General features: G+C 61.7%; 1 protein-coding gene across 5 annotated transcripts; it reads right to left on the bottom strand.

Annotated features, from left to right (window-relative positions):
- CELF5 (CUGBP Elav-like family member 5) lies at positions 1 to 27,716 on the bottom strand (the record flags this gene model as incomplete). Of its 5 annotated transcripts, none has more annotated exons than XM_080712652.1 (12): positions 1 to 128; positions 691 to 834; positions 5,825 to 5,908; positions 7,340 to 7,402; positions 10,559 to 10,705; positions 10,796 to 10,937; positions 11,815 to 11,961; positions 14,060 to 14,139; positions 16,150 to 16,278; positions 17,009 to 17,060; positions 23,565 to 23,647; positions 27,458 to 27,716. In XM_080712652.1, the coding sequence occupies 12 exons, from the start codon at positions 27,714 to 27,716 to the stop codon at positions 1 to 3; spliced, it is 1,458 nt and encodes a 485-aa protein (XP_080568778.1). The 5 variants fall into 5 exon arrangements, with proteins under 5 accessions (XP_080568778.1, XP_080568777.1, XP_080568779.1 ...); XM_080712651.1 differs by having other exon boundaries at positions 1 to 179; XM_080712653.1 differs by lacking the exon at positions 1 to 128 and having other exon boundaries at positions 687 to 793; positions 10,559 to 10,626; positions 10,792 to 10,937.

The following is a 27,716-nucleotide window of genomic DNA, read 5'->3' on the forward strand; positions in this document are numbered from 1 at the left end:
TCAGTAGGGGTGTCCGGGGTCTTTGGGCCGCTTCAACTGCACCTTGAGTCTCTTTGTGCCGATCTGGAAACCGTTCATGGCCTGGATGGCGGTCTGCGCGCTGGCCGGGTGGTCAAAGCTCACGAAGCCTGCGGTGAGGGAGGCGAGGGTGAGACGGGCGGCGGCGGCGCGGGCGGGGGCTGCCCAGGGCACCGGGACGCCCCGGGTGGGGAATGTTGTTATTGTTGTTATTATTATTGTACTGGGGATTATTATTATTATTATTATTATTATTATTATTATTATTATTATACTGGGGATGGAACCCAGGGTCACTTACCTCCGAGCCACACCCCCAGCCCTCTTTTCTTTATTCTTTTTTTCTTTTTTTTTTGTGGTACTGGGGATGGAACCCAGGGGCATGCGACCTCCAAGCTACACCCCCAGCCCTATTTTTTATTCTTTATTTTGAAACCGGGTCTCGCTGAGTTGCCGAGGGCCTCGCTAAGTAGCCGAGGCTGTCCGCGAACCGCGATCCTCCGGCCTCAGCCTCCCGAGTGATGGGATGACGGGTGCGCCCCGCGCCCGGCTCTGGGTGAACTTTTGAAAGGTTGCTTGGAAAGCGTCTGGCACACAGTGGGGGCGCGCTTGGGGTCGCAAACGCGCCTACCTGGGCCCCGACGGCCCGGGCCTCCCCGCGGCTCCACTCACCGAAACACTTGCTCTGGTTGGTAACTCGGTCCATAAACACCTTGGAGGAGAGGATATTGCCGAAGGGGAGAAACATCTGGGTCAGCTCCGAGTCGCCAAACTCCTGGGGGAGGTGGTAGATAAACAGGTTACAGCCTTCGGGACCTGCGGGCGGGGAGAGAAAGACATAAAGCCCCAAAGGCAGGAGACGCCCCGGGGAGGGCCTGGGACCGGGAGCCCTCGAACCCCAACACCAGGAAACTCAGCCGATCTCCCCAGCCGCTCCCGACCCCAGCTGAAGCTTTCCTCCCTCACCCTGGGTAATCCAGAGGCCTCCCCCCCAAAAAAAATCCCCTCAAGACCCGCCATCCTTAAACCTCAACTCCACACCATTTATAAAAGTCAGATGGCCGGGCGTGGCGGCGCACGCTTGTCATCCCAGCACTTGGGAGGCTGAGACAGGAGGGTCGCGGGTTCAAAGCCAGCCTCAGCAGCTTAGTGAGGCTCTCGGCAACTTAGTGAGACCCTGTTTCCAAATAAAATATGAAATAGGGTTGGGGGTGTAGCTCGGAGGTAGAAGGCCCCTGGGTTCCATCCCCGGTACCGCACACACACAAAAAGTCAGAGGAACTATTTGCAGGGACATAGGGCAGTATCTTTGCTATTCTTTAAGTCTAAAAGTGTTGCAAAATGGAACTGTCAACTGTCAGCCAGGCGTGGTGGCTCACGCCTTGTCAGTCCAGTAATTTGGGAGGCTGAGACGGGAGGTTTGCAGGTTCGCGGCCAGCCTCAGCTACGTAGGGGGCCCTCTGTGACTTAGTGAGACTCTGCTTCAAAATAAAGTATAAAAAAATAGGGCTGGGGGTGTAGCTCGGAGGTAGAATGCCCCTGGGTTCCATCCCATCCCCAGTACTGAAAAAAAAAAAAGAAGAAGAAAAGAAAAGAAAGGAAGGAAGGAAGGAAGAAAGAAAGAAAGAAAAAAGAAATGGTCATTTAAGCCAGTAAGCTGGGGGGCATAGCTTGGTGGTAGAGCTTGCATTTAGGATGTGCAAAGGCCCTGTTCCATCCCCAGCACCCTCCTCCAGTACGATAAAAGTCAATCGATCATAAGGTAAAATAAAACAAATACATTCAAGCCGGGCGTGGTGGCGCAGCTCGTCATCCCAGCATGCAGGAGGCTCAGGGTTCGCGGACAGCCCCAGCCTCAGTGAGGCCTCTGCAACTCAGTGAGACCCTGTTTCAAAATAAAGAATAAAAACTAGGGCTGGGGGTGTCGCTTGGAGGTCGAATGCCCCTGGGTTCCATCCCCAGTACCGAAAAAATAAATAAATAAATAAAGTTTCCAGGCCCAAATTCCAGACAGAAATAATCACTCACACCTTGGGTAATTAAAAACAAAAATTTGCAAAAACAAAAACCCAGAGCCGGGCATGGAGGCGCACGCTTGTCATCCCCGCGCTTGGGAGGCTGAGACAGGAGGATCGCGCGGGTTCGAAGCCAGCCTCAGCTACTGAGTGAGGCCCTCGGCAACTCAGTGAGACCCTGTTTCCAAATAAAGTACAAAATAGGTCTGGGAGTGTAGCCTGGAGGGAGAAAAGCCCCTGGGTTCCACCCTTAACACCACATAAAAAAAAAAAAAGAAAAAAAAACCCGGATGGAATAAAAACATAAATTTCCAGTCCCAAATCCCAGACACTCTGAAACCACAGATATTTAAAACAGTGACTTACTAACCGGAAATCATTTTTGTTTAGAAAAATCAGTCTTTCTCAATAGTCCCCCGCCCAAATAATCCCCAATATGTGGCTGGTATAAAACACTATAAATAAAGCCGTAATAGCGCTTTAAAACCCTGAGTATCCCAAGCCGTATAAGCAGCCCCCCGAAACCCGCCACCAACCTAACGCCCTGCGGCGACCACTCTCGGGCTCCCCACATGGCGCTGGCCTCCTCCCGCCCAACACAGAAGGCAAAGCGGGGCGCACGGGGCCCCCCTTACCTGCCTAGTCGGCCTCTGCCTCTGAGAGTAGCGCTTGTTGGGAAAGCGACACCCGCCTCGAAGCAACTCGGGCAACCTCAAGTCTGCGTTGGCTTAAGTATACCTGCCCCTCCCGGCCCCCACCCACCACCGGGCGGAAAATGTCACCCCGCAGGAGGGAACTCGGACACAGTGCACGCACACACACTCACACACACACTCACACACACACACACTCTCACTCACACACACTCACACACACTCACACTCAAACACACTCACTCTCACTCATACACACACACTCCCTCTCACACACAGTCACACCCACTCACGCACACACTCACACACACTCTCACACACTCACACTCTCACACACTCAAACACACACACACCCACACACACACTCTCACACACTCACTCACTCACATACTCACACACGCACACACTCACACACTCCCTCTCACATACACACACTCCCTCTCACACACAGTCACACCCACTCACGCACACTCACACACTCTCACACATACACTCGCTCACACACACGCTTACACGCACACTCACACACTCACATACTCACACACATTCATACACACACTCCCTCTCACACAGTCACACCCACTCACGCACACACGCACACACGCACACACTCACACTCACACCCACACTCACAGTCACACCCACTGACGCACACACTCTCACACTCTCACACTCACATACACTCACTCGCACACTCACGCACACTCTCACACTCACACTCATACACTCTCACACTCACTCACACACACTCACACTTACACTCACACACTCTCTCACACACTCACACACACTCATACACTCACACACACACACACCTCGACATCCACCGCCGTGAGCCGGCAGGCACGCCCGCCCCTCTGGGGTGACCTCTCCCCTCGATTTCGGACACCCCCTTATTTTCCACGATTTCCCGATAACTCACATGCCGCGACCCTGGAAGCTTCAAACCCACGCGCAAAGGACACGTCTTTTCCAAGATACAGCGCGGTGTCTACGTAGCTGCCATTTTTTTCTTTCTTTTAACATGTTGCAATGGTTTGGTGAGATCAAAACCCCCGATTCTCCTCCCCCGCCCCCACAAGCCCCCTAAGTTTAGAGTTTGAGATCCGTGCACGCCCGTGGCCAGTGTCTGGCACACACTGCCGTGGAGGCCCCGCCTGCGAGCGCAGCCCTGGGGACGGCAGGAGGGAGGGTCGCAGGTTCAGAGCCGCTCGGCAACTCAGCAAGACCCTGTTGCAAAATAACAATTATTTTAAAAAGGGGGCTGGGAGTGTCGCTCCGAGGTAGAATGCCCCTGGGTTTAATCGCCAGTGTCAAAAATAAAACAAACAAACAAAAAAAGACAGCGTTCTAACACTAACCGCACCAGCATCCTCAGGGGCTGTGCAGGCCTCCCACGGATCCGGAACTCCGAGGACGCCCACGTGTCTTAGATAATGGTATAGTGTTTGTATAGGACCTACGCGAATCCCAGGGACTTTATTTATTTCCTTTTTTTTTTTTTTTCAGTACTGGGGATTGAACCCAGGGGCATTCTACCTCCGAGCTACACTCCCAGCCAGACTCTTTTTCTTTCTTTCTTTCTTTCTTTCTTTCTTTCTTTCTTTCTTTCTTTCTTTCTTTCTTTCTTTCTTTCTTTCAGTGGTACTGGGGTTCCTGGAAGCCCTTCTACCTCCAGGCTACACTCCCAGACCTATTTTATTCTTTTTTATTTTTGGACACAGGGTCTCTTAAGCCAGCGCGGCTGGCTTCGAACCTGCGCGATCCTCCTGTCTCCGCCTCCCAAGCGCGGGGATGACAAGCGTGCGCCACCGCGCCCGGCCTCTTTTATTCTTTATTTTGAAACTGTCTCATTACATCGTGAAGGGCCTCAGCAGGTGAGGCTGGCCGTGAATCCTGACCCTCCTGTCCCAGCCTCCTAAGTGCCAGGACAGCCAGAGCCGCCACCACCCCGGCTCCCCACACACAGTTTAGAGCAGGTGCCATCATTTCCTTCTATTTCGCATCAGAGGTTGGTCGAGGGATCGATGCAGTAGGATCCTGTATTACAACTGTATTACAATGTAATACAATCCTGTATTGAACATGTCTACCCACCGGCTCGGATCAAGGGTGGAGTTTGAAGATGGGCTGGGAGGGGGGCACCCAGGCCAGAGCCGTCCAAAAAGAGACAGGGGGGGCTCCAGAGACCCCCGTGAGATCCCAAGAAACACTGCCAACATCTACAGCTGCCGGAGCCACTCTGGCAAAACACTTATTTTTTTCTGTCCTGGGGATGGGACCCAGGTGCATTCGACCTCCGAGCTCCACCCCCAGCCCTATTATTTATTCTTTATTTTTTGAAACCGGGTCTCACCGAGTTGCCGAGGGCCTCGCTAAGTGGCTGAGGCTGGCCGCGAACCGCGATCCCCGGTCTCAGCCCCCCCCCCTCCCCGATGCCGGGATGACCAGCGCGCAAACACCTTTCACCGAGGGTGCCCTTCCGCGCGGGCTCGGGCACCCCCAGCCCGGGTGCCCCCGCGGCTCCTGCACCTTCCCGGTGTCTCCCATCCAGGGAGGGGTAAGGGCGAAATTAGAAAGAGCTTCAGAGAACTCAGGGTAGGAGCCCGGGCCACCATGGAGGTCCCTGGCCGGGGGTGGCGAGGGCCCGGGCTTTTCTGGCTGGTCACTCTCCCTAGGACCCACCCCCACCACAGATGGACGACAGGGAGGCCTCCCCAGGGTGCTGTTGGGAACAGCTGTCACCCCGGCTGACCGCCTGACCAGGCGGCCGCTCTCACTGCGGGGAAGGAAACTCAGGCATGTTTCTTTTTTCTTTTTGGGGAGCCGGGGGTGGAACTCGGGGGCATTCTAGCTACGCGCCACGCCCCCAGCTCTATCGCTCCGCTTCGTATTTTCAGACAGGGCCTCCCTAAGTGGCCGAGGCTGGCCGCGAACCCGCGACCCTCCTGCCTCCGCCTCCCAAGGGCTGGATGACGCGCGCCCAGGTCCAGCGCGAGACGCTTCAGGGCGCGGGTCGGGAGCTGCTGGGCGTGGACTCCTCCGGGCGGGCGGCCTCAGTTTACCCCAGGGTCCCCAGCGCGCTGCCCGCTGCCCGTGGCGAGGGGCTCCGCGGGCGGGAGCGTCCGGCCGCCTCACCTTCTCGCTGCTGCTGCTGCAGGAGGGGCGGCGGCTGGGGCACGCTGTGCGCGATGGGCGCGATGGCCGCGGCGGGGTACATGGCTGCGGAGACCGAGCAGACACGGCGGAGGCGGGGCGTGAGCGAGAAGGGGCGGGGCCGCGAGGGGGCGGGGCCGGGCGAGAAAAGGGAGGGGCGGGGCCCAGCCCTCAAGAAAGGTGGGTGGGGCCCCAAACCAAGGGGTGGAGCTCAGGCAACAAGAAAGGTGGGCGGAGCCACAACTCAAGGGGTGGAGCTCAGGCAACAAGGTGGGTGGGGCCACAAACCAAGGGGCGGGGCCCAGCCCAACAAGAAAGGTGGGCGGAGCCACAACTCAAGGGGAGGAGCTCAGGCAACAAGGTGGGTGGGGCCACAAACCAAGGGGCGGGGCCCAGCCCAACAAGAAAGGTGGGCGGAGCCACAACCCAAGGGGAGGAGCTCAGGCAACAAGGTGGGTGGGGCCACAAACCAAGGGGCGGGGCCCAGCCCAACAAGAAAGGTGGGCGGAGCCATAACCCAAAGGGCATAGCTACAACTTAAGGGGTGTGGCCCAGGCAACAAGAAAGGGGGTGGGGCCATAACCCAAGGGGCGGAGCCCAGGCAGGCAGCAAGAAAGGTGGGCGGAGCCACACCCCAAAGAGTGGGCTGAAACGTCCCAGACCACAGGTGGGTGGGGCCATAAACTAAGGGGCGGAGCCCAGCCAACAAGAAAGGTGGGCGGAGCCACAACCCAAGGGGAGGAGCTCAGGCAACAAGGTGGGTGGGGCCACAAACCAAGGGGCGGAGCCCAGCCAACAAGAAAGGTGGGCGGAGCCACACCCCAAAGAGTGGGCTGAAACATCCCAGACCACAGGTGGGTGGGGTCATAACCCAAGGGGCGGAGCCCAGGCAACAAGAAAAGTGGGTGGAGCCACACCCCAAAGGGTAGGTTGGGACGGCCCTGACCACAAGAGGTGGGTGGGGCACAATGCAAGGGGCGGGGCCAAAGGCTATGGGCGGGGCAGGGATGGGGCCAAGGCCCAGTGGACTAGGGAGTGGGCGGGGCTGCAACTCAAGGGTGCACAGGGCAGTGGGGATGGAGCAGGGCAGCCATGACAGTGGGCGGGGCCACGGCTAGGGGCGGGGCCCTAGGGGAAGAGCGGAGGGTCCACAGCTCCAGGGGTGCACCGCAGGGGTGGGGTCACAGCAGAAGGCCAGGTCTGGGGAAGGGGATCCAGAGGTGGGGTCTGGGCTCTGTCAGGACAGCCCTGAGGGGCGGGGCCGGATGCTCCAGGAGGGGGAGGGGCGGGCCAAAAGCTGGGTTTGGGCAGGGCTGGGAGCGGAGAGGGGACCCCACCCCACAAGCCCCGTCCCCAGAAAGGTGGGGTTACGATGAAGGAATGGAGCCGGGCACAGGGCCCGGGTGCCCGAGTGGGCGTGGCCGCCCGGGGCGGGGCCAGCGGTGGGCGTGGCCGGCCGCAGGACCCGCCTCCGAGGGGCGTGGCCGGCCCTCATACCTGTGTACTGCTGGACTCCGGAGAAGGCGGGGTGGAGGGTCTCGGCCACCGTGGGGCTTTGCGCTGCGGACAGACGGACAGACGGAGGTCCTGGGTGGGGCGGGGCGGCGGGAGCCTTCCGCCCGTCCAGCCTGATCCCAGGAGCCAGGGGGCGCCGCCCAACTCCACTTCTGCGCTGGCCCTTCTACAGGTCCGCCCATTTTACAGAAGGGGCCACTGAGGCCGGGGGCGGCAGAGCCCAGGCGAGATCCGCTCGTCCCCACCTGCTCCGCGGCCCCTCGTCCTCCGAGGCGCCCACCCCCGGCCACGTCCCGATGCGTCCCGCGTCCCGCCGGGCCCTTCCAGGAGTAAGGGGAGGGCAGGGGTGGTCCTGGCACCGGGGCGGGCGAGTCTGGGGGGGGTCCTGCCCGAAGAGTCCGCTCCCAGAGGCTGCCGCGGTGAGTTCGTGGTGTGAGGAGCTGGCGGACGCTACTTTGTGGAGATGGAAGGGTTTTGTGAGTTGGCCGTGGTGTTCTTGCACATGACAAATGCACAGAAACGCGCGCGCACACGCTCGCACACGCTCGCCATCAATGTCTTTTTTTTTTTTTTTTTTTTGCGGGTCTGGGGGTGGAACCCACCGGCATTCTACCTCCAAGCGACACCCACCCCCAGCCCTATTTTTTATTCTTTATTTTCAAACAGGGTCTCACTGAGTTGCAAAGGGCCTCGCTAAGAAGCTGAGGCCGGCCTCGAACCGCGAGCCCCCTGTCTCGGCCTCCCAAGTGCTGGGATGACAAGCGTGCGCCACCCCCCCCCCCCAGCTAACAAATATATCTCAAAAGTGGCAAAATGCCAGGCATGGTGGCACACGCTTGTAGACACAGTCTTTGGGAGGCTGAGACAGGGGGATTGCAAGTTTGAAAACAGCCTCTGCAAGTGGTGAGGCGCTCATCAACCTAGCAAGACCCTGTTTCAGAAGTAAAATAAAGCCGGGCGTGGTGGTACTTGCGATCCCAGTACCTGGGAGGCAGAGACAGGAGGATTGCAGGTTTGCAGCGAGCCCCGGGTACTTAGTGAGGCCCTCCACAACTTAGACCCCGTTTCAAAAATCAAAATAAAAAATAAGGCTGGGAGGGAGGCGTGGCGGCGCACGCCAGTCATCCCAGCACTCGGGAGGCTGAGACAGGAGGATCAGGGTTCGCGGACAGCCTCAGCTACTCAGCGAGGCCCTCTGCAACTCAGGGAGACCCTGTTTCAAAATAAAGAATAAAAAATACGAAGCCGGGCGTGGTGGCGCACGCTTGTAATCCCAGCATTCGGGAGGCTGAGACAGGAGGATCGCGGTTCGCGGACAGCCTCAGCTACTTAGCGAGGCCCTCTGCAACTCAGTGAGACCCGGTTTCAAAATAAAGAATAAAAAATAGGGCAGGGGGTGTAGCCCGGAGGTCAAATGCCCCTGGTTCCATCCCCAGACCCGCAAAAAAAAAAAAAAAAATACGGCTGGGTATGCAGCTCGGCGGTAGAACGGCCTCGGGTTCAATCCTGGTACCATCAATAAATGAGGCGGGCACAGAGGCGCACGCCTGTAATCACAGGATTTGGGAGCCTGAGACAGAAGGATCGCAGGTTCTGGGACAATCTCACCAAGCAGCGAGATTCTCAACAACCTAGCAAGACTCTATTTTAAAATAAAAATAAAATTGGCCGGGCGTGGTGGCGCACGCTTGTCATCCCCGCGCTTGGGAGGCGGAGACAGGAGGATCGCGCAGGTTCGAAGCCAGCTGCGCGCGCTGGCTTAGGAGACCCTGTTTCAAATAAAAATGTAAAAATAGGTCTGGGAGTGTAGCCCGGAGGTAGAAGGGCTTCCAGGAACCCCAGTACAATAATAGTAGTAGTAATAATAATAATAATAATAATAATAATAATAAATTTGGATTAGGGGTGTAGCTCAGCTGTAGAATACCCCTGGGTTCAATCCCCAGGATCAAAATAAATAGATAGATAGATAGATAGATAGATAGATAGATAAAGAAATAAATGGCCTGGGGGTGTAGCTCAGAGGTTGAATGCCTCTGGGATCAATTCCCAGTACCACACACACACACACACACACACACACACACACACTCACTCACACTCACACACACACATTGATGAAATCCATAAATAAAATCCATAAATATTCTTGTTTTGACAACACACAATGGTTATGGAAAATGTGGGTTCATACAGATAGATGTTTGTGTCAATATAAAGGGACACAGGACTGCCCTGCACTATATTTATTTGTTTGTTTGTTTGTTTGTTTGTTTTTGTGGTACTGGGGTTGGAATCCAGGGGCTTTCTACCTCCGGGCTATACTCCCAGACCTATTTTAATATTTTATTAGAAACAGGGTCTCACTGAGTTGCCGAGAGCCTCACTAAGTAGCTGAGGCTGGCTTCGAACCTGCGCGATCCTCCTGTCTCAGCCTCCCAAGCGCGGGGATGACAAGCGTGCCCACCACGGCCGGCCTCCCGGCCCTATTTGCACAATTTCCTGAACCTGCAATCATCGTGCCATAGAAAACCAACACAAACGCCTCGAGGGTAAAGCTGACTTAATTTACGGAAGGTTCTGGGAGAGATTTGTCCTAAAATCATGGGTCGAGGGGAGAGAAAAGCGGGACTGACTTGGCTTTGTGGGGGCAGCGTGCGCCCCAAGTCAATGCCTGGTCAGTGTTTACTGAATGAACCCGGCCAGTCGAGGTGTCCAGACCTTCCCAAGCGGTAACAAGTCACAATTAAGATTTGTGTGTCATCCCAGCATGCAGGAGGCTGAGACCTGAGGATCGCGGTTCGCGGACAGCCTCAGCTACTTAGGGAGGCCCTCGGCAACTCAGTGAGACCCTGCTTCCAAATAAAGAATAAAAAATAGGGCTGGGCTGTAGCTCGGAGGTAGAATGGCCCTGGGTTCCGTCCCCAGTACCGCAAACAAACAAACAAACAAAAAAACCCTACAAAACCTCAGGACGTAGAGAAGGCAAATCCGGACCACAGACATGGAATTCGAACCCAGAACCATCGGCTGCACAAGTCCTCTGCTATCCTGGGACCACCGCTCGCATCTGCCCAGCAGCTTCCTCTCTCTTGCCCTCCGTTTTTCTGGGCACCGGGGCGCACGGACCCGCCCCTGGCCCTCAGACCCCGCGCCCGCCTCCGCCACTCTCCTCCCGTCCTGGGGCCCACGCTGAGTTACCTGGGTAGGGCACGAGGCCATTGGCGTACACGGTCTCCAGGGCAGGGTGCGCGCCAGGGAAGGGCATGACACCCGCAAAGCCATTGGCGATGGGGGCCATGAGGCCGGGGACCGCGGCGGTGCCGAGCAGCGGCGGGGAGTGCAGGCCTGCGGAGCGGAGCGAGCGGAGAGGTCACTGGAGCCGGGCCGCGAGCCCGGGCCCGCCCGCCCGTCCTCAGGCCCCCGGCGGGCACTCACCGGAGGCAGGAGCGATGGGGGTGGCCGGCAGCCCGTTCAGGCTGACGGCGCCGATCTGCTGGATATGACAGGGTGAGAAGGCCACGCCGGGGCTCAGGTAGCTGCCGGAGGTGGACAGGACCGTGGTCTGCTGCTGCATGAGCTGGGGGTGGACGGAGGCGTCAGTGGACACGGCCTGCCCTGGGGTCACGGCCAGAGGGGGAGGCCTGGTCTAGCCAAGCGGGGAGGAGGAGGTGTCGTGCCGGGCTGGTCAGAAACCTGGGATCAGCCTGGGATCAGGGGCTCAGTTTAGGTTCAGGGCCGGGCGTGGCGGTGCACGCTTGTCATCCAGCATTCGGGAGGCTGAGACTGGAGGATCGCGGTTCGCGGACAGCCTCAGCTACTTAGTGAGGCCCTCCGCAACTCAGTGAGACCCGGTTTCCAAATAAAGAATAAAAAATAGGACAGGGGGTGTAGCTCGGAGGTCTAATGCCCCTGGGCTCCATCCCTAGACCCACACACAAAAAAAATTGAGACTTAAACTGGGCGTGGTGGTGCACACTTGTAATCCCCGCGCTTGGGAGGCTGAGACAGGAGGATCACGCAGGTTCGAGGCCAGCCTCAGCTACTTAGTGAGGCTCTCAGCAACTCAGTGAGACCCTGTTTCCAAATAAAGTATAAAATAGGTCTGGGAGTATAGCCCGGAGGTAGAAAAGCCTCTGGGTTCCACCACCAGAAAAATAAAATAAAATAAAAAATAGGGCTGGGGGTGGAGCTCGGAGTCAGAATGCCCCTGCGTTCCATGCCCAGTAATTTGTGACTAGGCTCTCACGCAAGGCCAGCACGCAGCCCGGGTGAGGGGCTCAGCCTCATTCTGGTCTCGGGTTGGCCGTGGGGCTTAGCCTGGGATTGTGATCTGGCCCAGCGTTGGGGGTTCATGGGTCAGGGCTCTGCTGGGGTTGAGGCCCCAGGGATGGAGCCCCCAGCCCAGCGTGGTAAGCGGGGTCCTACTGGACGCGACCCTCTGCCGGGGGACTCACAGCCTGGGCATAGGCGCTGTACGGACTGAAGGGCAGGGTGAGGGAGGGCGTCAGGATGCCCAGCTGGCCCACCATCTGCTGCATGCGCCGGAGGGTACGCTCCTTGTCTGTGTCGGCGAACTTGACCACCAGGCTGGACGAGGCACCCTGCGGGGTAGTGGTGAGGAGAGGGGGAAAAAAAAAGAAAGAAAGAAAAGCCAGGCATGGTTGTCATCCCAGCATTCGGGAGGCTGAGACCGGAGGATCGCGGTTTGCCGACAGCCTCAGCTACTTAGTGGGGCCCTTTGCAACTCAGTGAGACCCGGTTTCAAAATAAAGAATAGGGGCCGGGCGTGGTGGCGCACGCTTGTAATCCCCGCGCTTGGGAGGCAGAGACAGGAGGATTGCGCAGGTTCGAAGCCAGCCGTGCTGGCTTAGGAGACCCTGTTTCCAAAAATAAAATAGGTCTGGGAGTGTAGTCCGGAGATAGATGGGCTTCCAGGAACCCCAGTACCACCAAAAAAAAAAAAAAAAAAAGAAAGAAAGAAAAAATAAAGAATAAAAAATAGGGCAGGGGGATTATTTCGGAGGTAGAATGCCCCTGGGTTCCATCCCCAGTGTCACAAAAAAGAATAAAAAAAGAAAGTTAGGTGGCGGGCTCGGCCCCCTGGGTGAGGAGCGCAGCCGGGCCCACACTGGGCACAGTGGGGTCATCGTGTCCTGGCCGGCCTGCCAGGGTGGCACTGGAGCCCGTCTGTGCGAACGGGCAGGCCTGTGTTCACCCTCCCCGTGGCCCCGTGGTGCAGGACGTGGGTGAGGAGGCTGGGGGCCCAGGAGGCAGCTCCCCACCCCTAAAACTCAGCCCACGCCGACTGAATTGAAAACCAAGATCCTTCTGGTTAAACCAGCCCCTGCGCCCTGCAGCCTGTCTCCACTGCCATGGTCTCCTTTGGCGGACAGCTCGCTCCCCGCGATGCCCACCAGCTCCAGCCGCAGGCAGCTGCCCAGAGAGCGAGGCGGGTGGCCCAAGCCCCTGCCCTCGGGTCCGGAGAGCAGCTGGGGCGGGGCGGGGGCGCCCGCAAGACTCTGCACATGGCAGATTTTGACACTTACGTGTGCAATGGTGGCTCCCGGGACCCCTGTGCTGGGGGGCAATGTTGTGGCTAGCCCCTGACCTCTGCCGACCCCCGAGACCTGTTCCCTGCCCCCTCCCCTGGCCAGCAGGTCAACAGGACCCGGTCGCCCTCAGCTTGCGTCCCTGCCCACCCAGCCTTCGTCCTGCCCCCAGCCCCAGCCGAGGCCTCGTCCCTCCCTGCCTGGACCCTGACTCCAGGCTCCCCCTTGCTCAGCCCCAGCTCTGGCTCAAAGGAAACTGACCTGGACACCCCCCCCCTAAATTTCTCTGTGACTCCTTGTTGCCTTAAGAGAAAACCCAGCGGCCTCAACCTCACCCCGCGGGCCCTGCGGCCCCAGCTCCCTATTTTTTTTTTTTTTTTTTTTTTGCGGTCTGGGGATGGAGCCCAGGGGCATTCGACCTCCGAGCTACGCCCCCAGCCCTATTTTTTATTTTTATTTTGAAACAGGCTCTCACTGAGTTGCCAAGGGCCTCACTAAGCAGCTGAGGCTGTCCGCAAACCACGATCCTCCGGCCTCAGCCTCCCGAATGCTGGGATTACAAGCGTGCGCCCCCACACCCGGCTCCTCCTTTCTCCTAAGCTGTCGCTCCAACCTCCCAGCCTTTATTCTGGTCACACCCCCAACCCTGGCGCCCTCTGGGGCACCCCTGTGCACACACAGGCATGCACACGCATGTACACACACACCTGTGCATACACACGCAAGACCACGTGTCCACAACCCCCATTTACACACACACTGACCCATATGAACTCACGGGTGTCTACACACCATCACCCACACCCACACTGGTGTGCACACTCACACGTGTGCACACACATCCACACTCACCCTCGCACACGCCTGCAGAAGTGCCCACAGGCACGGGCCCCGTCACCTGGGCTGCCTGCGTGTGCGTGCACATGGACACATGAGCAGATGTGCATTCACCAGCACACGCGTGTGTGTGGTCTGCACACATTTGCCCACAGGTGCGGACACGCATGCGTCTGCACACGCCCGTTCAGGTTCCCCTTTCTGCACTGCGCCCTCCGCAGAAGGGTCAGGAGCTGCCAGCCAGCGGTGCAGGCCGGACACACTTTGTTCTCGCCCCCAGACCCCCGCCGCGGCCCGGGTGGCTGGCACTCACCGGCATGGTCTGGCTGCCGTGGAGAGCGTGGATGGCCGCCTGCGCCTCCGTGTGCGACGAGAACTTCACGAAGGCGCAGCCTGCCCCAAGAGAAGGAGGAGAGGTGAGGGAGAAGGAGTCAGAGGACCAGGAGGGCGGGGGCCGCAGGAGCCCCAGACACAGCCAGAGAGAAGGCGGCCAGCCATTGTTAGACAGACAGCTAGACGACAGACAGACCCGGGGTCAAGACAGGAGGGCGGTTGTCCAGCCGGCCGGAGAGGAAGACGGTCAAGCCTCGGCCCCCGCACAGCCAGCCGTCAGCAATCCGCCCCAAGGTCAACCAAAAGCCAGCCAGGCAGCCAGAGAGCCAGCGAGACAGACGATCGGGGTTTCTACGCGCTCCGAGGTCCCGTCCCTTACAAGAGGTGACGGGCCGGCCCGGCGCACGACCACAGCCACCGAGCGAGGCCCGCAAGGTCCGCGAGCCGGGATCAGCGCAGAATAGAGCCACGGGCGCAGATGAGTCCTGTGGGCAAAGCCAGGCAGACGCGCACACCCGGGCGGACACGCATGCGGCCGGAAGCGTGCAGACGGGGCTAAGCCACATGCCGAGGCAGGCAGGCAGGCAGCCAGAGACCACCAGACAGGCAGATCCGGCCAGACAGGGACCACCGCCCTGGCTCCAGACGGACGGATGGACGGACGAGGACTGCGGGAGGGCCGGACGGCTTTGGGGCGTGGGGGAAACGCTCTGAAATTACACAGCAGTCAGATTTGCACAGCTTTGTGGCCGCACTAAACAAAAACAACTTTATTGTATGCTTTAAAAGGGTGAATGTAAGCTGGCGTGGTGGTGCACGCCTGTCATCCCAGGACCTGGGAGGCTGAGACAGGAAGATCGCAGGTTCGAGGCCAGCCTCGGCAACTTAGTGACCCTGTTTCCAAACAAAAAGTGAGTTTGGGGTGAGGGGTGTAGCTCAGAGGTAGAATGCCCCCGGGTTCAGTCCCCAGCACCGTGCCCGCAAAAAGGAGGGGTGAATTTTATGAGGTACGGCTTATGGCTCAGTTTCAAAACCTAAGAACCAGGCAAACAGACTAGGGAGAGACCACCAACACAGAAGACCCCGGCAGGCTCTTCATTCGGACACGCAGACAGAAAGACGGAAGACAGGGACAGACTCCTGCAGCTCCTGACCAAGATGGCTGCAGTCGGCCAAGTAGACCCACCACACGGACCAGCCCCCACCCCACCCCGGCCCCCTCGGCCCCCTCGCTGCCCGCCCCGCCCGCCACTGCCCGTCCCCAGGTCTCCCTCTCCTGCCTGCCCAGCCCTCACCTCAGGGCACCCAGGGCCAGCCTCCCCTGGCCCGCCACACTCACAGAGGGACCTCCACCTCAAGAACCCCGCCCTTGAAGCAGCCCCCACAGGCCACGCCCTCGACGTGGGGCTCCCGACCCCGCCCTTCACACCTGCCCCTGGAGCAGCCCGCCTTACCTGCAGGCCCCGCCCACCGCCCTGCCCTCCCCAGCCCTGCCCCACCCCGCAGCCTCCCCAGACAGGCCCACCCAGGCTCCGCCTTGCCACGCCCATGGGAGGCCACGCCCACCACACAGCAGCCTCTCTAGACAGACCCTCTGCCAAGCTCCGCCCTTGCCACGCCCACCACCCTGCAGCCTCTCCAGACAGGCCCAGGGCCAGGCTCCGTCCTTGCCACGCCCACGTGATGCTCCGCCCAGCATTCCAAGCCTCTCCAGAAGGGCCCACTGCCAGGCTCCGCCCACCGGAGGCCCCGCCCTCCATTCCACAGCCTCTTTAGACAGGCCCGCCTGAGGCCCCGCCCGCCTGAGGCCCCCCCAAAACCCCAGAGCCTCTTTAGACAGGCCCGCCTGAGGCCCCGCCCGCCTGAGGCTCCGCCCACCACTCCACAGCCTCTTTAGACAGGCCCGCCTGAGGCCCCGCCCACCTGAGGCCCCGCCCACCACTCCACAGCCTCTTTAGACAGGCCCGCTGAGGCCCCGCCCGCCACACAGCAGCCTCTCCAGACAGGCCTCCCACCAGGCTCCGCCCACCACGCCCCGCCCCGGGCCCCGCCCCCAGGCCCGCCCGTCACCTTTGCTGCTGCCGTCGGGCCCGCGCAGCACGGTGCACTCGTCGATGACCCCGAAGGGCTGGAAGAGCCGCAGCACGTCCTCCTCCGACTGCTGCTTGTTGAGCATCCCCACGAACAGCTTGCGGTCCCCTGCGGGAGGCGCCACCTCAGCCGAGTCCTGGGGGCGGGGGCCTGCTTCGCCCCGCCCCGCCCGCGCTGCCAGGCGCTCGCCTCCTCCCTGCGCCAGCAGAGCAGGCCCTCCACCTCGCGGATGCGAGCTGGGTTACTATGGAAACAGGCCCCCTCCGCAGCTGTCACTCACGGGGCGGAAGGGAGAGGGAGAGGAACGGAAACGGACAAGGGATGGGGAAGAGGGCGAGGAGAGGGCAGGGGGGGCGGGACAGGAGGCCCCCGCGCTGTCTGCACCCGCAGCAGGATGGAGCGTACTACGGCGGCCGCAGGGGTCTCGCCGGGCTCCACACAAGCGCTGACGCCCTGACAGCCCTGACCCGGACTCCTCTCCCCCCAGTCTGGCTTCCATCCAAGACGGAATTGTACGGGAACGGCGAGCTCTGGATCCTGGCCGCGCGCCCGCCCCGCGGCACGCCCCACGCACATGGGCCCCCATGTCGGTCCACACGTGTGCCCAGCTCCAGGGTGTACAGCGTGTGAACACGGACACCCGTGCACGAGCCGGGCACACACAGGCCCAGGCGAAGGAGACACAGCCCAGAGGGGCCAGGCACACGCCCAGACACAGGCGCACGCACACGTGTATACGCAGACACGCGTCCGTCCCTGCCGGCCGCCACCGAGGCCTGAGCAGGCCGGGAACCCAGGGGCCCTCCTCCCGGCCCTGCGGCCACGGGGAGATAACAACTACCTCCGCGGCTCTCGCTGTCTGCCGGCTTCACCTGGATCGGCCGCGCCATCTGTGGAGAGAGGAGACGGCGGTCAAGGCGGGCAGCGTGGGGAACACGGCCGAAGCTTTGGCGGAGATCTGCCAGGGCCCCCCGCCTCCTCCCGTGCCTCAGTGCCCAGCAGCCCTCAGCACCCCGTCAGCACCCCGGGTAAGCCGAGGGACGTGGTCCCATCCGCAGAGTGGGACCTGCCTGGCAAACTTCTACTCAGCCTTCAAAACCCAGCGGTCATCATCCTCCCTTGTTTGCAAAGATGGCCCGATTCCTCTGGCGCCCTGTATGTGATGTCACTGCAAGCCCTAACCTCAACAACTGGGGTCTATTTCTCCGGACCTGAACTTGGCCAGGTGACTTATTCTGACCAATGGGATGGCTTATTCTGACCAACGGCAGGCAGAATGATAGAAGTTCGGATCCTGCAACCCGCAGAATCCCCGACACAGGAAGCGCCTGGGGTCTCCTGTTACTCAGCGGTCGCTGACCGACACATCCAGGCCTGTCTCCTGACGGGGCCGCCCGCCGTCTGGACTCCCGTCCCCTTGTTCGGGGTCCCTCTGACCCCGCCCAGGCGCTGTACACGCTGCTGACGGGAGGCCCCTCTCGCAGCCTGCGTGGTCCCCAGGCCCGGACCTCCTGTGCCTCTCTGTGCTCAGAGGAGGATGGGGTTGCCACGGCAACGCTGACCCGGGGTCAGGCCCTCCTCCCAACTGGAAGCCTTGGCCGGATCCCTGCCCTTGTCCCCAAGCCCAGCCCCGAAGCCCCAGCAGGCACCCCCAGCCCTGCCCTGGGCCCAGGGGCCCAGCACCCGGAGAGACCAGAGGAGCCCACGGCCAGAGGGGGCGGCCATCGCCCGCCGTGGGCGGCACCGAGGCTGGAGCACCCGCCGCTCCCGGGCCAGGCGAGTCAACCCTGGAACAGGTACCTCGTCCCCTCTGCCCTGCGGCTGCGTGCATGCGTGTGTGCACGTGTGTGCGCGTGTGTGCACGTGTGCGTGTGTGTGTTACTGGGGATTGAACCCAGGGTGGGCATTCTACCTCTGAGCCATGCCCCAGCCCTATTTTCTAAGGCTCTTATTTTGTTTTAAATTTATTTTTATTATATTTGTTTATTTATTTATTTTGCAGTACTGGGGATGGGACCCAGGGGCATTCTACCGCCGAGCTACACCCCCAGCCCTATTTTTTATTCTTTATTTGGAAACAGGTTGCAACTCACTGAGTTGCAGAGGGCCTCACTCGGTTGCCGAGGCTGGCCCCGAACCTGCGATCCTCCTGGCTCAGCCTCCCAAGCGCTGGGGTCACAGGCGCGTGCCCCACGCCCCGCTGACCCTCCCCTTTTGAGCACGTGTCCCGGGCACAGGGGGGCTGCCGCAATCTGAACTCGGCGGTAGGCACCCCAGGACCAGAGACGCCTCTGCCCCCCACTAGTTCCCCCAAATCCCAGCACAGCCTCCTGCTCCACGGCCCTCAGAGGGACCCGACCTGCGGAGCGCCCCTCCCTCCCCCAGCACACACGCCCGGCCCCCACCTGGGTACCACACCCAGCTGCCAGGGTGCAGACAGAGGGGAGATCCCGGACACCTGCCGGGCCCAGCTTCTGGGGGGGCAGCCGGGGGAGAATGGGGGGCCGGGAGGGGGCACCCGAGCCTCAGCCCCGCCCCCACCCCCTCCGCTGGCCCTCACCTCCTCCCCCTCCCAGCACCTTGGGCAGATGAGGATGGGGTTGCCAGGGCAACGCTGATTCACCACACGGAAGCTAGCAATTGTTGCCATGGAAACCGCCTCTTAGGGGCGAGCCCGGCTCCTGCCTCGCACAAAAGAAATATTTAAATATAATCTTAAGAGAGATGGATGGGCCCGGGGAGGGAGGGGCGGCCGCCCCCACCACCAGCCCCGCGCCCCCGCCCATCTCAGGGCCCGGGTACCGTTCCCCTCCCCCTCCCGCCATCCGCCCTGCCTGCTCCGGAGCCCCAGGCCCTGCTGGGGGTCCTGGTCCAGCCCCAGCGGCCGGCCGCGGCCCCTTCCCCGACCCCGCCGAGCCCGCCCGCCGAGCCCGCCTTACCCACCAGCCCCAGGCCGCCGGGTTGGCATCGGCGAGCTGCCCCCGCCCGGCCGGCCGCCCCGGGGGGCCCCGGCGCACACTCGCCGCCCCTCCGGGCGCCCCTGCCCGCCCATCTGGATCTGCGCACCTCCTTCCGGCTCCCCGGCTCCATCTGTCCCGCCGCGTCTCTGCAGAGCCGGCCTCCCTCCTCCTCCTCCTCCTCCTCCTCCCTCCTCCCTCCTCCTCCTCCCTCCTCCCGCCTCCCTTCTCCCTCCTCCCCACATTTATTCCACATTTCCGGTGAGCCCCTCCCGCTGTTCTGGCGGGAGGGGGCCCAGGGGCAGACAGGACCCTCCCGCCGGCCAGGGATGGGGTCCGGGGAGCAGTTAGGAGACCCCAAGTCCCCCCAGGGCTGCTCCGAGGAGGGACGCCCGCGGCGGGTTCTGCAGTTGGAGTAGGAGCTCGGTGCCCGGGGCGTCAAGGACGGTGGAGCAGTAGCCCCGGCAGCGGCCCTTTTACCCTCCAAGCAATACTCCAAAATGGAAACGTTCATTTGCATTTCGCGGGGCCGGGACCCCCCTCCCCGGCTCTGTGGTCTGGGGCTGGGGGGGCGTCTTGAGTCTTGGGGGGCGCCAGTGGCTGGGGAGCGGGGCTCTCCTCTGTCCCTAGCTTGCCGCCTTCATGCCTGGCCTGGATATGTTACAGATGGGGAAACTGAGGCTCCGGGACAGAGCCCGGGGCAGCCACGGATCCTACTGCATGTGCCAAGTTATGCTTTCAGGAGATTTGGGGCTGGGGGCGGGGAGACCCTCCCCGGGCAGCACCGGGCCCGCAGCCGGCCTCCACCGACACCGGAGCAAGCGCCCGCCCTGCTCCGGCCGCCATGGCTGCCCCGGGGGCCCTGCGACGGCTCCCACTCCGGGCCGTTGCTCAGTTCAGGGACTTATTCGCGGGCGCCGAGGTTTGATTAAACTGCGATCTCCACGGACGGACGCTGCCACGACCACGGAGAAAACTGGGGGGGGCAGAGGCTCTGAGAGGCTGAGCCCCGCGGCAGTGCTCCCGGGGAGGACGGCCGCTCCCAAAGCCGCCCCATCCTTTGCTAATCAGACAGGTGCCGGCTGCGGATACCCCTCGGGTGCTGGGGCCTGAATCCCTGGGTCCCCAGGGCAGAAACGGACACGCGCCCACCGAACCACCGTCACAGCGTCTCTGTGGCCGAAAACGCCGCAGACGGCGCCAATGTAGGAATGGCTGCCAAACTTTGTACAGTCGTGTCGTGGAGTATTAGGCAGCGATGAAAACAGACAAAGTAAGCCAGGCGTGGAGGCGCAGGCTCGCCACCCCGGCATTCAGGAGGCTGACAGGAGGATTGCGGTTCGCGGCCAGCCTCAGCTACTTAGGCCCTCCGCAACTCAGTGAGACCCCGTTTCCAAATAAAAAATAAAAAACAGGGCAGCAGGGGGTGTAGCTCGGAGGTCGAATGCCCCTGGGTTCCATCCCCAGACCCACACACACAAAAAGGTCCTACTAGGTTGTCGAGGGTCTTGCCAAGTTGCTGAGGCTGGCCTCGAACCTGCAATCCTGTCTCAGTCTCCCAGTCCCTGGGATTACAGGCATGCGTCACCACACCCGGCTAGTGCAGAGTTTTTGTTTTGTTTTGTTTTGTTTTCAGGTCTGGAGATGGAACCCAGGGGCATTCGGCCTCCGAGCTACACCCCCTGCCCTATTTTTTATTCTTTCTTTATTTTTTTTACTTTTTAAATTTTTGGGTGGTACTGGGGTTCCTGGAAGCCCTTCTACATCCGGGCTACACTCCCAGACCTATTTTATATTTGGAAACAGGGTCTCTTAAGCCAGCGCGGCTGGCTCCGAACCTGCGCCATCCTCCTGGGCGTGGGGGATCCTCCCAAGCACGGGGATTACAAGCGTGCGCCACCACGCCCGGCCTTTTTATTCTTTATTTTGAAACTGAGTTGCCGAGGGCCTCACTAAGTGGCTGAGGCTGTCCGTGAACCGCGATCCTCCGGTCTCAGCCTCCCGAGTGCTGGGAGGACAAGCTGCCCAGGCGCCCGCTCACTCTCGCTCCAGCCCGGCTCCTGCACCGCATCCACCGCTCAGTAGATGTTGACTGACCGAAGGGCCCCCCCCCCCGTGCCCCTCGAGGCCGGCGGCGCCCAGGGCTGGGGGGGCTTCGCGACAGGTGAGGCCGCCCAGGGAGCAGGCGGCGCCCGGCGTCCCGGCTGCTTCAGGGCCCGGAACCGCGGGCTTCCAGGAGCCACGATGGCCGGGCACCCACACAAGGGCGCTACCCCGAAAAACAGTGTGTGATCGCTGCTCAGAGTGTCTCCATTGGACCAGACGGGGATGGGTGGGTGGGTGGATAGATGGATAGATAGGTGAATGGATGGGTAGATGGATGGGTGGATGGGTGGATGGGTGGATGGATGGGTGGATGGATGGATGGGTGGATGGTAGGATGGGTGGATGGATAGATGGATGGATGGATGGGTGGATGGATGGGTGGATGGATGGGTGGATGGATGGATGGATGGGTGGATGATGGGTGGATGGATGGATGGACGGGTGGATGGATGGATGGATGGATGGGTGGATGATGGATGGATGGGTGGGTGGATGGATGGGTGGGTGGATGGATGGGTGGATGGGTGGATGGATAGGTGAATGGATGGGTAGATGGATGGGTGGATGGGTGGATGGATGGGTGGATGGATGGATGGGTGGATGGTAGGATGGGTGGATGGATAGATGGATGGGTGAATGGGTGGATGGATGGGTGGATGGATGGATGGATGGGTGGATGGGTGGATGGTTGGACTGGTGGATGGATGGATGGGTGGGTGGGTGGATGGATGGGTGGATGGATAGATGGATGGATGGGTGGGTGGGTGGGTGGATGGATGGATGGGTAGGTGGATGGGTGGATGGATGGGTGGATGGACGGGTGGATGGATAGATGGATGGATGGGTGGGTGGGTGGGTGGGTGGATGGATGGATGGGTAGGTGGGTGGGTGGATGGATGGGTGGATGGATGGATGGATGGATGGGTGGATGGATGGGTGGATGGATGGATGGATGGATGGGTGGATGGGTGGGTGGATGGGTGAGTGGATGGGTGGGTGGATGGGTGGATGGATGGGTGGATGGATGGATGGGTGGATGGATGGGTGGATGGATGGGTGGATGGATGGATGGATGGATGGGTGGATGGGTGAGTGGATGGGTGGGTGGATGGATGGATGGATGGGTGGATGGATGGATGGGTGGATGGATGGGTGGATGGATGGGTGGATGGATGGATGGATGGATGGGTGGATGGGTGAGTGGATGGGTGGGTGGATGGATGGATGGATGGGTGGATGGATGGATGGGTGGATGGATGGGTGGATGGATGGGTGGATGGATGGATGGATGGATGGGTGGATGGGTGGGTGGATGGGTGGATGGATGGATGGCTGGATGGGTGGATGGGTGGATGGTTGGACTGGTGGATGGATGGATAGATGGGTGGGTGGGTGGGTAGGTGGATGGGTGAATGGATGGGTGGATTGATGGATGGATGGATGGATGGATGGGTGGGTGGGTGGATGGATGGGTTGATGGGTGGGTGGATGGGTGGATGGATGGGTGGGTGGATGTATGGACGGGTGAATGGATGGGTGGATGGACGGGTGGGAGGATGGGTGGGTGGGTGGTGGGTTGATGGGTTGGTGGGTGGACAGGCTGATGGAAAGAGTGAACTGGACTATTGACCGCACAGCCTCCAGGTCACGTTCCCAGGTGCCTTCTCTGATGCAGGGCGCCCTCCCTGTCATCTGCTCCGTTCCTGCGCCTCCACGCCCGGCTTCCTTCACCGCTCTGACTGAAGGGTCCCCAAGTCCTTCCGAGGGCAGGGACTCTGGAGGTGGGGTGCCCAGCTCACAGCCTGGGCGCCTGGATCGGTCGGTTCACGGGGACCCCTGTCCTTGGCTGGGGGCAGGGACCTCCCGCCACGCAGAGAGAACAGGACGGCAGGAAGACCTGCAGTGAGGGCGCGCAGGCAGCCTCCCCTGCAAGCGGGCCTCGGCTCCTCCCTGTGACCACGGAGCCCGCTCCTGCCTCCTTTCTCCTCTCTCCCTTCGCTCTCTCCACTTTAAACACACGGGCCTCCTCGCTGAGCCTCCAACACACCGGGCTCATGCCTGCCCAAGGGCCTCTGCGCGAGCGGCCTGCGGATTCTTCCCAGCCTGCAGGTCTCAGCCCCGGTTCACTCGGACGCTGGGCCACGCACACTTACTTGTGTAACAAAGAGCTATTTTACACAACCCACAGAACCCTCCACTGCGACAGAGAACCCAGCATTCAAGAGGCACTCCATCGTGCTCCCCGTCCTGCTAGCCCCGGCCCCAGAGGCACAGGGTCATCACGCCGACCCCGGGGCCTCGCCCGCCAGGCCCAGGCCACGCAGGACTCACCCCGGGTAAGGTCTTCTGTTCGTGCAAGGCCGTCTGCGCTTTGATGGCGGAGTCCCTGGCGCAGTAGGTAAGAAAGGCACAGCCTGGGGAGAGATGAGCGCGGCGTTAGGAGCCCGCGAGGGAACGCGTGGAAACACCCAGCCCCCTCCAGGCGAGCGGGTGCACGCGTCGTGGTCCGGCCGCACGCCGAAATATTACTCGGCCCTGAAAAGGGAGGAAACTCTCACACCTGGTACAATGTGGATGGATGCGTGAAATGAACCCTGCACAAAAGCCTCAATCCTGCGAGAATCCGCGTCTCCCTCTCTGTGCCCTTGGGCCGGACGCTGCCTCTTTCCGGGCCTCAGTTTCCCCCTTTGGAGAGGATGGCCAGGGAGGGCTACAGCGCCGCCCAGCGAGGGACGCGAGCGCAGCCAGACGGCAGAGCCAATCAGGAGGGGCGAGGGGCGGGGCCAGCCCGGGAGTGGGCCAGAGCTTGGCTGTGATTGGGCGACATCCTGGGGGCGTGGGCGGTACAGAGACAAGAGAGGCTGAGAGGGGTGAACGCAGGCCCTTATACATCCTTTTTCTCTTTCTTCTTTCTTTCTTTCTTTCTTTTTTCTTTCTTTTTTATTTTTTTGCAGTCCTGGGGTTAGACACCCACCCTGCCTCCTAGCGACACCCCCAGCCCTATATTTTATTCTTTATTTTGAAACCGGGCCTCGCTGAGTTGCCGAGGGCCTCGCTAAGTGGCTGAGGCTGTCCGCGAACCGCGGTCCTCCGGCCTCAGCCTCCCGATGCTGGGATGACGAGCGCGCCCGCCGCGCCCGGCTCTGATATTTCTATTTTCCAAATCTGATTCCCTAAACCCTTTAGCGGGATCTGCGCGGAGATAACTAGTCTTGAGGCCTGAGAGGAGTCGGCCCGACCGCCATGAGCGGGGCGCAGGCGGAGCCGGCAGAGACCCTCGCTGGTGATAAGTCGGCGAGGCCGCTGTCCGCGGTGCTGAAGCCCTGCCCGGCCCGTCCGTCCGTCCTTCCTTCCCTCCCTCCCTCCCTCCCTCTCTCTTTCCTTTTTTCTCCGGGTCTGGGGATGGAACCCAGGGCATTCTACCTCTGAGCTGCACCCCCTGCCCTATTTTTTATTCTTTGAAACCGGGCCTCGCTGAGTTGCCGAGGGCCTCGCTAAGTGGCTGAGGCCGTCCGCGAACCGCGATCCTCCGGTCTCAGCCTCCGGAATGCCGGGATGACAGGCGTGCGCCGCCACGCCCGGCTTCTTTTTTTATTTTTATTTATTTATTTTTGAGGTACTGGGGACGGAACCCAGGGGCATTCGACCTCCGAGCTCCACCCCCGGCCCTGTTTTTCATTCTTTATTTTGAAGCAGGGTCTCACTGCGTTGCAGAGGGCCTCGCTAGCTGAGGCCGGCCTCCTGGCCTCCAACCTGCCAGAGCCTCCAGCATACCCGTGTCCGGCTCCGGCCCCGGATCTGGACGCCGGTTCTGGGTTTTGTGGGGTCTGTTGTTGCTGCTCTAGACTCGACACCCCAGAGTCTAGAACAGGACCCGGGACGGAGCGAACACCCCGTCTGCGTGTCGGTCCCGAGGGCAGACGGAGTGACAGCCAGCGCGCTCCCTTCCGAGCCCCACAGGGAATTTCCTGCTCTCCAGCGCCCCGTCCGAGCTGGCACGCGGTCCAGCTGACCCGGCAGACGTGGCGCCGTCCACTGACTGACTGACTGACAGATGGCGGCCCCGGGGACCTCCTGCAAGACAGCCGGTGAAACTGAGGCCGGGGAAGAGGCTCGACACCTGCCTGGAAACGCCGCCATCGCAGGGAGGGGCCCTTCCGCGCGGCCCAGCCCCACGGGCCCGGGGGGGTCTCTCCCTGGGGCGAGCCTCGGCCTCCCCCCTCCCCGGCATCTGGGGCTCCACGGACACCGAGGCCCCTGCCCGGCGCCAGCCCCCCTGCGCCCCGCCACCTCGGCCTCAAGACAGATATTGTCATTAACATGCAAATGGCCACGCGATTACCATAAACGGGCTGAGAAAGGAGATGGGAGCCTCCCCGGGCAGGGGCGGCCATGCAGCCGGGCACCTGGCTCCGTCCCGGGGAGGGGCTGGGCCGGCTGCCCCCCTTTGCCCAGGCAGAGCCCCGGGGGGGACGTAGGGACCCAGCCCCAGCCTCCACCTCGCCCTGCCCCCCAAGTCTCCTCGGTCTCCATGTCTGGCATTATTATTATTATTATTATTATTATTATTATTATTATTATTATTTTGTGCTGGGGATCAAACCCAGAGCGTCCCACCTCTGAGCCGCACACCCAGCCCCTTTTATTTTTTATTTTGAAACGGGGTCTGGCTAAGTTGCCGAGGCTGGCCTCAAACCTGCGATCCTCCCGCCTTGGCCTCCTAAATACTGGGGGGCCACCATAGCCCCCGGCGCCCCCGGCCCTGCGCTCTCCCAAGGGGGCGCCGGGGCCTCCGTGGGACCTCCCGCCTCCCTCTCCAGCCTCTGGGACTTGGGGGCACCCCGCCATTCTGGCCTGCTGCTGTTTGACTTTCGGGGGACCCACAGATACCTCTGCCTCCCTCGCCTGGGCCGGAGGCCGGCCGCGACAGCAGAACCTGGCTCCTGCCAGCCTTGGGACCCAGCACGCGCCGCTTTCTGCCTCAGTTTCCCTGAAATGTGCCAGCGCTCTAAGCCTGTCTCCGGGGAGCCCCCCAGAGTGCAGCGACCCTTCCCCGCCCCGGGGTCCGGGTTCGGGGTGTGACCCACCAGGGGCTGCCGGCCGCACCCAGGGGACCCCAGCATCCGGGACCCCAGGGTTTGCCGCCTGGGCAGGGGCTTCTCCCCCCCAGGTCGCCCGCCCCCGGCTCTGAGCCTCCCCCGGCCGGCAGGTGCGCACGGCGGCCCCCCAGGTAAACCCGCGGGCCAGCAGGTGCCGGCCCTCGCTCCCCCCACCCCGCGTCCGCCTCCCACCCTCACCCCACTTGGCCGTGGCCGAGGCCAGAGACGGACAGACACCGGCCAGAGCCACACAGCGGCCCCAGGCGGGCCTGGACGCCAGCCCGCGCCGCCCTGCTGCCCCCCTCTCTGGGTGCCCAGCGGCCGGCCTGGCGGGGGGGGGGGCGGCTGGAGCCATTTTGAGGCTTAACTAAGCCCCTTCCCCACCACCGCCGGCCCAGAGGCGGGACCGACCCGACGCCCCTAAGAAGCGGACGCTGCGGATGATTCTCTATTTTACCTCCCAAGGAGGGACCCCCCATGAGCGCACAGGACCCCGAGATGCCGCCGCCTCCCAGCACCCGCCAACCAGAAAACGGTGACTCCGCTCCCCAGGCCCGGCTGCAGGGGAAACTGAGGCCCCCCCCCCCGCCCTCCCCTGCCAGGATTCGGGGGGGGGGGCAGAAATGGGGGGAAGAGGGCAGGAGGGCCACAGGCGCCCCACCCCAGCGCCCATCTGTCTTCGTGATTCCCGCCCCCTCGCAAGGCAAGGCTGGGGGGCCGTGCACGCCCCCACCCCCATCTGAACTGTCTGGAAATGGGGGCTCCGGACATGCCGGGGTGGGGGGAGCCCTCGAACCGCCGCAGATCCCAGGGAGGGCCCGAGGGGGTTTACCCCCCCTTTCTGGGGGGGGGATGGTTGGTTTGAAAAGAGGTGGGGGATGGGAGGGGCGCCCCTCCCCCTCGCAGCCCAGCGGGGCTGGGGCTGAAGGGGGTCCCCTCCCCCTCCCTTCCCGCCCCCCCATTCACTCCAGGACGTGCCCGCCCCAGTGAGGGGGTCTGGAATGGCTCCGCCCAGGTCCAGCCGGGGTCCTCCCGAGGATGGCCGCCTCCCGAGGATGGGGTCCGCACCTGGCGGGTGGAGGGTGGGGTCCCTCCCGTCCAGGTCCTTTGTGCGGCCGCGCCCACCTTTGTGCACGCCCGTGTGCGGGTCCTTGAGCACCGTCAGCTCGTAGATGCGGCCGAACTGCTCGAACAGCGGCTTCAGGTCCTTCTCGTCCAGGTTGCGCGGGATCTGGCCCACGAACAGCTTGATGGCGTCCAGGTCCTTCATGCCGTCGGGCGCCCCGGGGCGCTCGGGCCCGCTGCCGCCCACGGGCGAGGGCCGCGGCTGCAGGAGCTGCTGGGGCTGCGGCGGGCGCGCCTCGCTCTGGGTCAGGCGGGCCAT

This window comes from Muscardinus avellanarius (genome assembly GCF_963383645.1).
Source record: "Muscardinus avellanarius genome assembly, chromosome: 16".
Lineage (NCBI taxonomy): Eukaryota > Metazoa > Chordata > Mammalia > Rodentia > Gliridae > Muscardinus > Muscardinus avellanarius.